This window comes from Onychostoma macrolepis, chromosome 03, assembly GCF_012432095.1.
Source record: "Onychostoma macrolepis isolate SWU-2019 chromosome 03, ASM1243209v1, whole genome shotgun sequence".
NCBI classification, from domain to species: Eukaryota; Metazoa; Chordata; class Actinopteri; order Cypriniformes; family Cyprinidae; genus Onychostoma; species Onychostoma macrolepis.
This window is the reverse complement of record NC_081157.1, coordinates 32,707,988-32,723,950: the sequence shown is the minus strand read 5'-3', so window position 1 is coordinate 32,723,950 and position 15,963 is coordinate 32,707,988. Positions and strand designations below refer to the sequence as shown.

At 36.0% G+C, this 15,963-nt stretch overlaps 2 protein-coding genes across 3 annotated transcripts; both read right to left on the bottom strand.

Annotated features, from left to right (window-relative positions):
* Window positions 1-40: 40 nt before the first annotated feature.
* rac3a (Rac family small GTPase 3a) lies at window positions 41-5,305 on the bottom strand. The gene is made up of 6 exons (XM_058770830.1): window positions 5,124-5,305; window positions 3,520-3,591; window positions 3,290-3,407; window positions 1,940-2,002; window positions 1,674-1,833; window positions 41-1,381 (listed from the first exon to the last, which is right to left on the bottom strand). The coding sequence occupies exons 1-6, from the start codon at window positions 5,156-5,158 to the stop codon at window positions 1,251-1,253; spliced, it is 579 nt and encodes a 192-aa protein (XP_058626813.1). The 5' UTR covers window positions 5,159-5,305; the 3' UTR covers window positions 41-1,250.
* Window positions 5,306-6,237: 932 nt separating this feature from the next.
* On the bottom strand, window positions 6,238-14,983 carry prkar1aa (protein kinase, cAMP-dependent, regulatory, type I, alpha (tissue specific extinguisher 1) a). Of its 2 annotated transcripts, none has more exons than XM_058771051.1 (11): window positions 14,856-14,983; window positions 12,908-13,087; window positions 12,627-12,794; window positions 12,397-12,488; window positions 12,238-12,299; window positions 12,110-12,156; window positions 11,842-12,000; window positions 11,681-11,741; window positions 9,906-10,027; window positions 9,629-9,710; window positions 6,238-9,442 (listed from the first exon to the last, which is right to left on the bottom strand). In XM_058771051.1, the coding sequence occupies exons 2-11, from the start codon at window positions 13,079-13,081 to the stop codon at window positions 9,270-9,272; spliced, it is 1,140 nt and encodes a 379-aa protein (XP_058627034.1). In that variant the 5' UTR covers window positions 13,082-13,087; window positions 14,856-14,983; the 3' UTR covers window positions 6,238-9,269. The 2 variants fall into 2 exon arrangements, with proteins under 2 accessions (XP_058627034.1, XP_058627035.1); XM_058771052.1 differs by having other exon boundaries at window positions 12,908-13,090; window positions 14,856-14,960.
* Window positions 14,984-15,963: the final 980 nt, after the last annotated feature.

Below are 15,963 nucleotides of genomic sequence, written 5' to 3'. Positions count from 1 at the left end.
ACTAGGTAATGACCCTAGTTTGCATGTCAGAAATCTGGTCACCTTGGTTTGGGTGTTGGTTTATTTTGAGATAGTACATTTTATAGAAATGAATAAAAGACCACATAACAGCCACAACCATACCTTCACAATGATGTCACACTCGTACTTATTTATTTTTTTGGCAAGAACTGAAACTGCGACTGAGATTATGTATGTGCCAGTGATTTAATTTTCAGTCATTCATTCAATAAAAACAAAAATGGCTGAAGCTAATGCATACTAACAAAACATAAATGCTCAATTGGCACACATACACACATTTTTTAAATCTCGTTAAAATAGAAATATTAAACATTAAAAGGTAAAAGAACATTTCAAAGAATCATCTGAACACTTACAACTGTTAAAACAATTTGTTAGCCCAGCACAAAAATCAGTAATGGCACATTTCATCGTGTTTGAAACATATCAAAATGTATAGTAAAATGTTTAGCAAAAAAAAAGACTTTTAAATTAGATGTACAGTCTACACAACATGGTTTTCATTGTAAGTTGTGGTATGTAGTCCATTAAACATTACAGTCAATTGTCATTACAGCTTATTTTATATAGTATTATTTTTGTTTATAGTATAATAGTACTTTATTGGCAAACAAATATTTCAGTGTGTAATATTTCTGTCATTGTTTAACAAATTATCACATACAGGAGTCACATTAAAACACAGGTACAGTATGAAATGTTTAACAGGCAATAAAAGCTGAAAGTAAAATACTTCAAATGTATTTACTGTCACACCTCAAGTGAAAGCATTAACTATGGCCACACATTTAAGTCGCAAAATATCTATTTACACGATCTTCTGACACATTCACAGATCCCAAAAGGGAAAATTATGTGCAGATATAAATGAATAGCCACGATTTCCACACAATAAGCTCTGAAAAATTTAACATTTGTTGCAACAGGGCAAAGAAGTTTACGGTTAGCTATGCGTGTTCTTTAGTAACTAATTATTCATCCTTATGTCATTCTCTTCCAATAAATTTTCACATTAAACCAACAATTTAAGGCAAAGTTGAATAAAAACAAAGCAAATTTGGCATATTTATGTTGATATATCTGTTACACCAGACATATCATGGAAATGCATGTCTCTGCAGTTTGTCACCTCGCAAGCTGGATTTATCTGTTGATAACAGCAGCGCTGAAGAGCAAGAGCCCGCAGTTTACATGGCATATCAATGAAGAATGAGTCGTGGTGTTCCTCAGAATACAGTACACTTCTTGCCCCTTTTCTTTACAGGTGGAGGACACAAAACAGCGCGGATGGCCTCATCAAACACGGTTTTTAAACCCCGTTGAGTAAGAGCAGAGCACTCCAGATACTTCACAGCACCTACAAAGCCAAAGATTTCAATGAGCCAACTATACAATTCCCCTTGGCGATGCCATTACACTATTATAGCACATTGAAAAAGTTGTAAACAGACTATTTAAGCATGTTTTACACATATATATTTCAAATTTTCACGTTTAATTAATTGCACTACTTGCCATTTCTTAGTAATTGTTTGTCAAATTTACTAGCAATTATTTTATGAAAATTGTTTCTACACCAATTTTTTTCAGTGTAGGTGAGTTTTTAAAAAAAGGAAATAAACCACATACATATAAGAAAACGTTCTTACCAATCTCTCTAGCCATAGCAAGCCCTTGCGGATAAGTGATGGGAGCTAGTTTCTTATCCCGCAGACGTTCAATCGTGTCTTTGTCATCTCGCAGATCAAGTTTAGTGCCCACAAGTATGATGGGGGTGTTTGGACAGTGATGGCGAACCTCAGGGTACCACTACAAAGAGAAATCTGGTTAACACAAGGCTCCCTAATAGCTTGTGGATCTTGTTAAGGAAGCCAAATGCTCAAGATACATTTCTTATTCTTCAGTGGATACTAACCTTTGCTCTTACATTCTCAAAGGAAGCAGGGCTCACCAGTGAGAAGCAAATTAAAAACACATCCTGTAGAAAGCAAAGGAGACTCTTTGTAAAAATCAATGTCATCAATTATTCATTTCTGATTACACTGCATTATATAATGCTGAGGTTGTCAGAAAATGGAGGAATCATTTTTAAAAACGTTTTTTTAAATCATTTATCATTTGAAGAAAGCACAGTACCGCTCAAATGTTTGGAGTCTGTACGATTTATTAATGCACTAAAAGAAGCTCTTTATGCTCACCAAGGCTGCATTTATTTGATCAAAAATACAGTAAAAAACAGTTATATTGAGATATATTATTACAACATAAAATAGCTGTTTCTATTTCAATATATTTTAAAATGTAATTTATTCCTGTAATGGCAAAGTTGAATTTGTTTTGTGGAACCAATGATACATTTTTTCAGGATTCTTTGATGAATAATAAGTTAAGAACAGCATTTATTTGAAATAGAAATGTTTTGTAACATTGTACACTGCAAAAATTGATTTTCTTAGTATTTTTGCCTTGTTTTCTAGTATAAATATCTAAACATTCTTGAATCAAGATGCATTTACTTGACAAGTAAAATGATTTAAGATATTAAGTCTTGTTTTCTAAAAAAATGTGTTAGTTTTTGCTTAAAACAATCAAAAATATCTGCCAATGGGGTAAGAAAAATAATCTTAATTCAAAGGCTAAACAAGGCATTTTTCTTGCCCCATTGGCAGATATTTTTGCTTGTTTTAAGGAAAAACTAACTAAATTTTGATTTTTTTTTTTGTTTTTTTTTACAGAAAACAAGACATAATATCTTAAGGCATTTTACTTGTACAGTAAATTAATCTTGATTCAAGAATTTTTAGATATTTATGCTAGAAAACAAGACAAAAATACTAAGTAAGAGAATATTTTTTGCAGAGTAAATACTGTCACTTTTGATCATTTTAACGTGTCCTTGCTGAAAAAAAGTATTTAAAAAATCTTACGGACCCCAAACCTTTGAACTGTAATGTACAATTTCTTAAAGAAGGACAGAGGAAAGGTGGGGGGATTCATATTTTTCAAAACCATTGTATATATTTGAACAAACAAATAATTAATTTGGCTACATGCCCAAATCCCTGCCCAGTGTTCAAAAGAAATAAGATCCAACTACACACAAAACTAGTCTGTACCAAAATGTATTATTGGTTATAATTTTCAAAGCAAAGAACAGACTGTGCATGAGTGAGTAAAAGAAAAAAATAAGCATCTTGACTAAACAAAAAAACACTGTCAAAATTGTAAAAAGAAAAAGTTTTCAACTTTTCAGATATTTACGCACCGTTTGGGGATAGGAGAGTGGTCTAAGGCGATCATAGTCCTCTTGTCCTGCTGTATCCCAGAGGCCTAAGTTGACAGGTTTGCCATCCACCATAACATTGGCAGAGTAGTTGTCAAATCTGAGGGTCACACACAGATTTTTCAGAACATTTCAGAAACACATCCACAGAGGTAAACTGACACACACGGGCAGCAGAGACACACAGGAATAATTCCCATTTCTGTACTCACACTGTGGGAATATACTCTCCTGGGAAGGCATTAGTGGTGTAGCTGATGAGCAGGCATGTCTTACCCACGGCACTGAAATACAAAAGATGCCAAGTGGTGAGTGTGACTACTGAGTACTGCACATACACGGCACATCAAGGAAACAATTGAGGAAAGCAGGCATAAAGGCCTGTAGTTATTCATTCAGGCATTACATTCACTCTTGGGCTCGATGGCACGCTGGCAGCCACTAATTCACAGTTCTGTTCTCAAATGAACTGCCCCACCAGACGAGGAGTGAATACAGGGTGACAGCTTCTTGTCATGAAAAACACACACTGCATGCACTAACATAGAAAGAGGAGTAAAGAGCGTAGACAGGAAATGCAGTGGCGGGGTGAAAAGTGATAAAAATATTAGAAAAGGAAGAGTAAGAGCGAGGAAGTCTGATAATAAAAGGGGTAAAGATAGAAAAAGCTAAGTAAGCAGGCAAAAAGAGCAAGTATGTTTGAGGGCTTGGAAGCCTGAATTTGTATTCCTGTCATTAGATCAGTAGGCTGTGAAATGACGTTTCACATGGCAAATGACAGAAAGCGTGTACCATGAGACAGGGGCTAAACCTTAAATGGTTACAATGAACAGCTAATATGAATTCTCCAAGGTCTAAGCACATTCATTTAACTAATACCATGAAATAAGTACAAAATCACACCAAATACGACAGAGAAAATAAACGGTTTGGCCAATATTTTTTTCTGCTTGACATGTATTTTAAGCTAAAATAGCACTAGTATTATTATTAAAATTTCATAGTACATATTACATTCTACTGTTGTAGTCTAATAATTATCTAGTGGTTATTTAAAAAAACAAAAACTGATGAATAGTGGTTATGTGACACTGTCATGTTAAAAATAACCGCTATGGGTAATGAAATGATCATAAAAACAAGTACTAGTTGATATCTACCAAATGCATACCAATTACAATGCAACTATTTGTTTCCATGTTTCTAATCGCTGGGGAAAATACCGTTTTAAGAATTTAGGAAGAATGTCAGCAAGGAATTAGGCTGATTTTATGGTGCGCTCTGATTAAAAAAAAAAAAAAAAGAATTATGAAAAGGTTAACGATAAAGTTCAGGCTCAACAAGCACACGATCATTTCCACCGATGTAGGTGTGAAAACATGACATCATTACATAGCCACTCCACCGTCCGCGCGCATCTCAATTCAACACTGCACGAGACGCGTTTAATGTGTGCATGCTTTACATGTTATCATTGCCACAATAAATAAGCGAAATCGATTCATTTAAAAATGAAACAAATGCACACAATTGTAAACGCCTGAGCATACATTTAACAAAACAACCATCACTAAACAGAGCCTCATGCTCATTGCAATCTAATTTTAAACCATAATGATAACAACTGCGGTGTTTCGGAGATAATATTTAAAAATGTTTAATGATTATAAATCCCTCAATTCTGTCTCAGCAGATCTCGCTCATCCGCTGAGCCAAACCACAATCCCCACTCCCCAGCTCCTTCTCGCAACAATTGCTTTTCCCCCAAAAGAAAACAAAAATAAGCAATTTTAGCATTTATTCTTCAACATCTTACCCGTCGCCCACAACGACACACTTAATGGCTTGCATTTGCAGTGCACGAGTAGTATCCGACGAGCGAGAATCTGAAGAAATAGCCTGAGATGTGATGTTAAGGTGCCTGTGGGCTGGTACGATTGCTGTTCAGCAGCAGCAGCAGCGGTCGGTGGCAGTCGGGGGTATTTCACGATATTTCCGGAAAAAGACGAACACAAGGTTCGTACGCTTTCGGAGATCTCGTGAGTCTGCCTGCTTCCCTCTCGTTGCATACCACAGTAGGATGCATGCGCCTGTGAAAATAATATCAATTTCATAGATACAGAAGTAAACGTTGAAATTAAAAACGCACAAAAAAAAAAAAAAAAAAAAAAAATACAGGTTAACAGAAACTAACTGAGATTTATTTTACACGATAGGGTTAAAGTAACAGCTGTCATTCCAGTGCCAGACAGTTGGGATGACAGTTGTTGTATTGGGTGTGGAGGGGTGGGGCAAAATGATACAGAAATGTATTAAACTGGAAAAATGCCATTTATTCGCATGACTACAAATATTTTGGGAAGAGTAAACTCCCTGGGGGTAGACAATACGAAGTCCTTAAATAACACAGTCGTCAAAATCAATATACCTTACAGCCATTTTAACAGTGAGATGTCATCCAATCGACATTTATGCAAAATAGCCTCTCAGAAATGATTTTGTTTTTTTAATTACAAGGTTACACTTTATTTTAAGGTGTCCTTGTTACAGTATAATCATACATTTAAGTTCTGAGTAATATTAATTAACTACATGTACTTACTATATGGTTATGGTGTGGGCTTAGGGTTACTTGCATGTAATTATTAATATAACTAATTGTTATTATAATAGTAATAAAAGTGTTACACTTAAAGTGTTACCAATTACAATTATTGCTGTAATTTAACTTCATATACATATGGTATTTATTGGGGATGTAGCTTATGGAATGAAAAGTGAATGATCCAGAATGATTAATTCAATGTATTTTGTGTCAAAATATGTAATCCAAAAACCATGTATTACGGGACACAAGTAGTATTAATATTTAAATCTGCAGTCCTTGAGAGAAATACTCTACAGTACAGGAAACACAAGACACTTACATATTCAAGAATTAATCATTTTATTGCTTGACCTGCCATTGGGACAATCTATACCAAAAGGTTTACAACTTGAGCACATCCAATGAAATCAAACCGTACACAGTTATAGAAAAAGAATAATAGAAAAATGGTCCTCTGACATTTTACAACTCTCTGTGCTGAGGGCTTAACAAACTGAAGAATGGGTGAACAGGAGTCTCTAAGCCTTGATGACAAAGCCTACGAGCAAATATATCAATTCCTCTGTACATACTACAACACAATTTTACTGAAAACCTCAGAAGAAAACACCATTGGCAGTCACAACCAGGGAATGAAAAGCAAACTTAAAAAAAATAAAAGGTTGAGGGTTGTAATACAAACACACTTCTAGTGTATCAATGAATGTTCTTCAAGAAACAGGGCCTTAAGTTCTTAATAAATCATAATAAAAGTAAGCGGAAAATTTTATTAGCGGTGGAACAAATCACTTAATTATTCATAAAAGGAAGAGAATTACAATAAAGTTTAAATTATGCATTTTACATAAAAACAGGGAAAGATTTATGGTTCATTTGATCAATTATGCACTGCCAAATGAAGTTAAATGAACAAAGCAATGCATATATGAGCAATAACAAGTACACCATTTAGCAATTTTATGCCTAACAAATGGTGTCAGAGTTTACATTAAGGACTATATAAATAACTTCAACATGTTTATTTATTCAACCCCATCATAAGGCATAGACCACTCAGTGAAAAGACAGTAGAACGGTTAATCAAAGGCTACTCTTTACATATCGTTAAGGGTGCAGATTGTGTCTTTAAAGCTACAGCACCAAGATTTGACTGATTCTGAAATTATAATCCAGTCTAAAAGGGGCAGAATCTGTGAATGAGCATCTTTTCCCAGACAACTGCAGTGACAATGCAGTAAGGCTCTTAAATCAAGCGTCAGAGAGTAAAAAGAAAACAATTCCTCCATGTGGTCAGTAGGACAAAGTCAAACAGTGAAGATAAAAACAAAATCTAGGTCAGTTCACTTGCACCTTTCTTTAATTAACATAGCAATTTTGGGAGAGCTCGGTTAAATAAACTCAATTACTGGAGCTTCAAGTCTAAATAAATGACACTGCTAAGGGCATCTGAATATACAGATGAAAAAAGTATTGTAGTTTACAGATAATACAGGTAACAAGCTGACATTATGAATAGAATTGGGAGGGAAAAAACTACAAGGAAATGTCTGTTGGCTATGCATTATGAAAGTAAAGAAATCAGGCACTTTTCAAAAACTAAATTTGCTCGAGTCTGCAGTATAAAGGAGCTGAATATCTGTATAATTATATGTGTGGAAAACAAAAATACACAAATTTAAAATTCACATCAACTGTTTTCATATAATACAAGAATATCTCTGTGTGACAACTCAAATCTACTTTCAGCAACAGTTAACACTATTGTACCACCCAGTAAAATCGTACAACTCAGAGAACCCTAGAACAATATCTGATAAGAGATTAAGATGGTGGCAGTAGTGGATCGCAGATCTATTCCAATCATTTGATGGATCCTAACCCTAATGGCATACAGACACCATGAACTCAACACAAGCGGTAAATACTGTCCCTGTTTTAAGACTTTGATTTAACTAAGGAGAATCATCTAAATCTCAATCAAAAAAGGACACTGATCATTTGACAACTGATCATTATTTTTCTTAGTCCTGTCCTGTTGATAAACCAAATTATTTCATTTTAAATTGTAAAAAAAAAAAGAAAGAGGGGGGGGGGGCGCATTTGGGATTTCAAAACAGTTCACATACTCTCTCATCGAGAGAGAAAACCTAATGGGATCTTCACTTGGCTAAAGAGGTCACCAAGTAGTCACTTCCTGTCGAGGAGGATCCTCACATACTCTGTCAGATTTCATTAACCATTACATTTCTGTAACTCTTCTTAACAATTGATCAAAAACAAAAATTTGTACTTTTTTTCTGTACTTAAACACAATGTTGAAAACAAGATAACATCACTTTGTGGGGGAAACAAACAAATAAAAGCATTTGCAGCAGGTGGCATTTCAGAAGGGAGAAAATGCGAAACAAAACAGAACTTTAAAAGAGATTTGTCTAATCCTGGTGTGCTCTACATAAGAGTCCAGTGCAAGCCTGTGTGTAGCATGAAGGATGAAGGCAGAACAAAACATCCAACAGAAAATGAAAAAGTCCAATGAAATGGGATCAAATGCTACAATGAAAAACAGCAGGCGCATATAAAGTGTTTTATATATATATATATATATATATATATATATATATATATATATATATATATATATATATATATATATATATATATATACACACACACGTATATATAGATATCAAACTGTGCAAAAAATATGGTTATGGTCATTTACTTCTAATATATAATCATTTACATACACTATATATGTGCAGCTATAACAATAAAAGAGCAAAGCTAATCACCATGATAAACATGGTGACATTTTAACTTCAGTACCCCCAAGAAAACAACATAACACACATGGATTTATGCCTTTGGCTTCCCTATACTCAAATGCTTGAATTGAACGAGGGAAAACAGAATCTGAAACTCGATGCCTCAATTAAGATACATCATATACTGAATAGATACACTACATGACTGTCAACCCTGCCACTGATTTCCTTCCATTCAAAACACTGTTATACAGAAACGTGAAGCAATTTGGAGGAAAGAGACGATCCCGACTGACCTTGTTAGTTCAACATCTGTTCACGTGACAGGCATCTGTGGCACAATGATTGGCTCGTTTCTCAGGCAAAACTAACAATCAGACTTATGGTAAATCTACGATGGATACGAACGCGACAGGGTACGGCACGAATCGAAAAAACAGATAGAGAGAGACAGAGAGAGAGAGAGAGAGAGAGAACACTGAAGTGAATGGGCACCTGGGTGTTGGAAAATGCATAAAGAAAAGTAAGAAAATAAAGCGGATTTGCATTGGTGGACCCTGCAATAGAGGAGGAAAGAGCCTAGTGCGCCTCAGACCGACAGAGACACGAAGCTGTTGTACTGCTGTATGTTTCGCTTCAGGATATCTGAGCAGGGGCCGAGCACACGTTCGAACCGGGGACGATCCAGTTTTACGCACTTCAGCGGGCCGCGAGCAACCACAGTGGCGGCACGAGGCCGGTTCATGAGTAGAGCGATCTCACCTGTTGAAACACATATGGAGGGAAATCAGAAAAGAGTCATAGAGAAACAAACAAACACATTAACGTGCACTAATGGACACTGCACATGGAATCAATATGTAATTAGATTAGCAGAGGGATTTCTGGGATATGTTTAAATATACACGGCATGAGCGATTTTACAGAAAGTAAAGAAAACACAATTACCAAAGTAGTCAGACGGTGCAAGTCTTCCAACCTCTACAAATTCCTCATTCTCCGACCGCCGCTGCAGGACTGCTGCCGAACCCTGAGGACACAAGTCTGAATCAATACGTCTGTTCTTCCATGACGTCTCTCTGAGGTTTTAGGGTTACACTTTCTACAACAATTTCATCATTATTTACATTTTTTGTGAAGTATACAAAACCATATGACTAAAACTTGTTGGAGACGCGGATGAGAACAGTGTAAAAAAATGAATAGATTTAACAAGGAAAGCTACCTCAAGAATAATGAAAAATTCATCTCCTGGTTGACCCTGCACAACAATCTTCTGGCCATCTTCAAACTGGACCGTCTCGAGGGCATCAGCAACTGTCAACCGTTCCCATTTATCCAGAGACTCTGCACACATAATGTTAGCATGTTATCACCACAAAAAATCACCACAATTATATGTATATATGTATGTATGTATATAGATAGATAGATCAAACAAACAATCAAGTTTTTTCATTGTGCATTCCAATTAATCTTAATTAAACTGCAGTTGCCTTATTTTGTTTAAACTCTTCATATATACATGCACACAAAGGCCCAACCTGCAAATATACATTACAATAAAAAAAATTGATGGCAGACGAAACATCAAAACTAGGGTTGTTCCGATTCCGATACTAGTATCGGAAATTCCACCGATACCACAAAAAAATCTGGCATCGGTATCGGCGAGTACTTGAACCCATGTACCGATCCCATACCATTTTTAAACAAGATTTATGCCCGCTAGCTTCGCTTAACGCTGCAAATCGGAAATCAATTCTTCTTCGCTGCTCAGAATGCAAACACAGGAAGTTGTGCACAAGCAACCACTATTTAGAGCAGCAAAGAATAAATACAAACGTGGTAGCACATTGCCAGTAATCACTCGCATATGCGACTAAATCTTCACCCTGGGCGACTAAATAGTGTATAATATTAGCCACTGGCTAATAAATGCTCAGATTATACTCGCCAGTGTGTGAGTTGGAGGCTATGTATAAGTTTAGCACAGATATTGTCACTCGCCGAACTCTGACCAAGCGCTTCAGAGTTTCACTCTCCGTCAAGCGATCTGTGCTATGTTTCAGTTCATCTGAATGAATGCGCAGCGCACCTGTATTTGACGCACCGTAAGCTCTAGTGAAGTGCACGACTACGCCGTCGCTTTGCTTTTTCCTCACACGCAAAGAGAGAGAGAGAGTCTTGCATGTAGCGCCTCAATTCTGCTTGGTATGTAAACGATATTCTTTGTTGTATTTTCCTGTCAGTATAACAGAGTTCCTTTGGAATTCTTGAGCTTTTAAGAACTGCCGGGTTCTCCGGTAGTAGGCGGAGTTAATGCGCAAGCGACAATCTCATTGGCTGGCGCTCACCTATTATCATCCCTGTTTTGATTTCAGCAAATCAGTTCAAGCGAACGCAGACAACGTGATTAATATTCATGAATCCAGCAGCTCGTTAATCCTTAGAGCGTTTTATGTTGTTCTTAGTAGAATTCATAGTATGATTATTATCTTATCAGTATTATTGATAGTTTCCCCCCCATTTTTTAGAGAAACACTGAATGACCAAAAAAAGCACCACCACCAGTTCAGTTAAAATGACTGTATTCATGGTTACCAAGTTTTAATTCTAATTGCTAAAGTTATATCATTAAATAATACTTGATTATCATAATACATTTATAATGCTTGACTGACTGATGTTAAGAGTGTACTTTTAGATATTTAAATAGATGTGCCATTTTCCAAACATTATATATTATATTTTTTTGTTTACTCGCCAGACTATCTATCTATCTATCTATCTATCTATCTATCTATCTATCTATCTATTGCACACCATAAAATAATTGTATCAATTCATACAGGGCTAGTAGTACATACAGCTGTATAACCAGATACACACCCAGGTATCGGATCAGTACTCGGTATCGGCCGATACCCTGAGCCTAGGTATCGGAATCGGTATCGGGAAGGGAAAAAGGGTATCGGAACATCTCTAATCAAAACTCACCCAAAATGGAGACCTTGCTAAGGAATTCCTCATACATTTTTCTCTTTCTCAGAGTACTTCCCTAAACACGGATAGAAATCAAGATTAAACAGGAGGAGAAAAAAATCAGTTAAATTAAAAAATGACTAACTAATTAAGAATCGGTTAAATAGTATACCAACCATGAGTATTCTCCTGTAGCTGTCTCTGTCAATGCCCCACAGCTTGACGTTGGTCTTTGCTCTGACAGTGGCTGCTCTGGGAGTGCCATAGATTAAAGCCAGCTCACCAAAACTGCCACCCTCTCCAATACTGGTCACCCACTCGTTGTTGACATACACCTGTCAAAAAAACAACAGTACTTACAAATATATCCATCAATATCTTTCACATTTATGCATTATTATATTACATCCTGATTCAACGCTAATTTGAAAGCATTGCACTTACATCCATTTCACCTTGGTCAATAACATAAAAATTGTCACCCTCATCCCCTGAAATGAGAAATACATTATATTAGTCGATTTATTTTTCCCATTTTTACACATTCAGCTTCTCCTAAAAAGAAGCCTTACCTTGTTGAATCACAGTTTCTCCTGCAATGTAAGTGACTGAGAACATGGCGTCAAATATGTCACTGTGAAGAGTAAAATAAGTGGTTTCCAATAAATGAAAGACTGTATAAGTTACATTGAATATTTCAATCCACTTATCAAAACCACAAAATGTGTCACCTTCTTTCATTGTCGTCAAGATGAGCAAAAAGCACATTCTTTTCAATCGCTTTAGCAAGAGCAGCCATAGTTTTATAATCTTTAGGAATAACCTGTGAAAAACAGCAAAAGCTATTTTCTTACTAAACAGCAATTGTACTGTTGTAATGTAGAATTCAGCACAACAATATAATTTGCGTCATAGAAAAATTCTTAAAGAATGATATATATAAAAGCAAATAAAAAGTTACCTTTCTGACATAAGACGCTGCGTCTTCCTCAGTGTAGACCTCTGCACTGATGGCACCGCGGCGCCGCCGGCCCTTAACCACAGGGTTCATGGGAGGAGAAACCTCATCTTCACGGGAGTCTGAGCGAGAGCTTGACTTCTGCTGGCTGATGAATTGTTTAGTTTCCTCCTGATACATATAAACAACAATTGAGGCACTGAAACTTACTTCTCAAGAGTAAAGAATATTTCTAAAGAAAACCGAGTCTAAGAGCATGCAGTTTCCCTTGAAAAATGACTGACCTTCTCGAGCCTCTCGAAGTACTCTCGGAGGAAAGCCATGGGTCTTTCAGGCCTGTTAGTGCACAGCTGCACAATGCAGTCCTTCAGCAGCTGCTGGATGTTGTGCTTCTGCACGTAGCGCTCACACTCCCGCAAGCTCCTCTCTTCTTCACTGCTCGTACTGCTGGACGCCATGATGACCTGCTGACCCAGCACATGCAGTTCACATCAGCTCATGAAACCCAACGAATCCGGAGCAAATCCAGTCCTTCTTCATGAGCCAAAAACATCATTAGACCAACTCTTTGCATTGAAATCTGAAGATCTGACAGTCATCATGCCATAAGGTTTTTTCACAAATTTTATTGTAAAGTTTGCTTGAATCTGAAGTTGCAACCAACTTTGTGACATATTTCCAAATGAAATGGGATACCGAGGGCGAGGCCATCTCAAGCATGCAGCAGACATGCGTCAAACTGACGTCATCAGAGAAGGAACATCATTCCAGAGAAGAAGCAAATTCTCATATGTTGACTAAGACTATGAAGACAAACTATTATTTTTCTGTGGATTAACATGCACTTAGATTAACTGTTCACCGCAAGACTTGTGTGCTGAGTAAACAGTGTCAATTCTGATTACATGCAGACTTTAAATTCAAAAAGAAACTGAGATACTACAAAATATTTTGTACGGTTTTTAATTTTTCAGATGTTTAATTTTCAGATACAAATTGTTTTTCACATGTAACAAGGTTCCCACACATTTTGACAAATGAACTTATTCAGTCCATCTGCCATTACAAGATATGGACTAAAAATTATTTTGAAAAGAGAATTTTTTGACTGATTAAAATTCTAACAATGTTTCCATTATATAAATATCAATGACTTTTTAATAAGTTTTTCATTTCTATTACTTGTCCTAGCCTAACATTTTTTTCATTAAATTAAAAATGAAACGTTATATTTCCAGGGGCCTGTTTCATAAAACAAGTTTGCCAACTAAGCCAGGTTTATTTCATTTAGTCTGACTTGTTGTCAATTGATTTGGTTCAAAATAAGTCAGACTAACTGAAATAAGCCTGGCTTGTTTGTTAAATTTGCTTTATGAAACAGCCCCCAGGGTCCAGTTGCATAATCTTAGCCACCATGTTAAGACTGTGTCTTAAGAACTAGTTTGACCAATTAGCAGTTGCCAAAGTCTTACTTTTCCAATACAAATAAGAACAATCTACCTTTACATAACTGAATTAAAAAAGTTATGACCAGCCTTGAAGAAAAAAAAATTAGGTGACTAACTTTTTAAGGCTAGTCTAATCAGTTTATGCAACCTTCCATGACTGTTGGAAAAAACAAAACATGACCTCCTGATCATATCTTAATGAAAACTAAGTACCAGTGATAAAAAAAAAAAAAACGTACATAGTTCTGCTGCAACCCAATACAACATTAAACAATTTCAAATAATAAGTTGTCTAACTGCAACAAGTTCAACAGTTAACATGGCTCCTATATTTCTAGTAAATCCGTCAGTTGTTAAACTAATAAGCACAGAAAATTCTCTCAAGTAACGTATTGTTTTTGTTTTTTTTAAGCAGGGTTGCATTTTGACAGGCATACTGTGGCCCCTAGTCCCTGTCGGGGCCCCTGAGCTCATAAAATTCGCAGTTCGCATCCCCACAGGCGATTCTCAATTCTGTGAACATAACATTATTTTAGTGCAGAAAACACATGACATTGTAAATACGCGTTATTTAGCACGTGTGTAAACGTTAAGCAGCGAAGTCCTGCAGCCTGTGTTTTCTGTAACCAGTTTTGTCAAGCAGCAAAATACGCCATCTTGCAAGCTACATTATCACAACAACGGAAGCCGACGGCATTACACTAACCTCTCTAAGAGGCTGTCAGCCCACGCATCGATATCAACAAATGTTACAGCGAAGACTGCTGCTATTAAATATTCATACCTGAGTCGCTTCGATGAGTTTGTCGACTGGTTTTACTCCGTTTACACTGGCTTTCTCACAGTCCTTGGATAGATGGATGCCTCACCGGAAAAGGTTATGACCAATCACAAACAACGATTGACGTCAATGCGCCTCGATCTGGGAAGCCCGTTACTCCTGGCAACCTTAAAGGGCAAGCGCTTGTTTTTGTATTGAGAGGAGATCGAGGTTATCAGACAAGCTAATTTATTACATTCTGACTCACGTGATGTGCTGCATCTGCTAAGTGTTTAGATTACATTTTGCAGTTACCCTGCCATGCCATTGAATTTCAAAAGAACAGTATTTATTTCCCATGTGTTGAGAGCCTGTGTGATTTGGATCTAATGACAGCTGAAAACCCAATAAACCCAATCCTAGTGTTGTCCTTATTCAACCAGGGTCATAACCACCACTGAAATTGCGTTCTTTACTTCAACAACAACAAAATACTTCACCAGTAACACCAACACTGATCTATATAATGACTATTACTATTACTATGTTATAGATCAGTGATTGATTATCATTTGTATAACCACATTTTTACTACAAATACCATGGTTAAACTATAGTTAGTGTATAAAAACCATGGTTAATTTGTGGTTACCATGGTTTAACTATAGTAACCATGTTTTTTTGGTTTTATTTGTAGTGAAACCATTGTTAATTTTCATAAGTACAACATATAGCGTTTATTTATTTATTTGAAACAGATACTTTTATCCATACTGACTTACAAAGGATGGTATAATACAATAATAAAGAACTATTTCAAGATAAAACACAATATAAGAAGTGAAGTGTAATTTTAAGGCATAGTTCACCCAAAAATGAACATTTCCCTCAAGTCGTTCCAAAGCTGCATGACTTTCTTTCATCTGTGAAACACAAAAGAATACTGAAGAATATTTGTAGACAAACCAAATTGACTTCTATTGTATGGGATACAAAGAAAATTCTCAAGATATCTTCTTGTATGTTCCACAGAAGAAAGAAGACAACATTTTTTTTGAGGGAACTGTCCATTTAGGTAAAAAAATAATTTATATATTTTTTAAATATAACCCATTATCATAAAACTGTACAG

What these genes read in the sequence shown, in the direction of transcription:
- rac3a (XM_058770830.1), bottom strand. Translation starts at nt 5,158, where the DNA reads ATGCAAGCCATTAAGTGTGTCGTTGTGGGCGACGG. An exon ending in CACTCTCCTATCCCCAAACG is followed by an intron (nt 2,003 to 3,289) that starts GTGCGTAAATAT and finishes TGCTTTCTACAG; the next exon opens with GATGTGTTTTTAATTTGCTT. An exon ending in TGCTATGGCTAGAGAGATTG is followed by an intron (nt 1,382 to 1,673) that starts GTAAGAACGTTT and finishes TTGGCTTTGTAG; the next exon opens with GTGCTGTGAAGTATCTGGAG.
- prkar1aa (XM_058771051.1), bottom strand. Translation starts at nt 13,081, where the DNA reads ATGGCGTCCAGCAGTACGAGCAGTGAAGAAGAGAGGAGCTTGCGGGAG. An exon ending in CTTGACGACAATGAAAGAAG is followed by an intron (nt 12,300 to 12,396) that starts GTGACACATTTT and finishes TACTCTTCACAG; the next exon opens with TGACATATTTGACGCCATGT. An exon ending in AGAAACTGTGATTCAACAAG is followed by an intron (nt 12,157 to 12,237) that starts GTAAGGCTTCTT and finishes TTCTCATTTCAG; the next exon opens with GGGATGAGGGTGACAATTTT.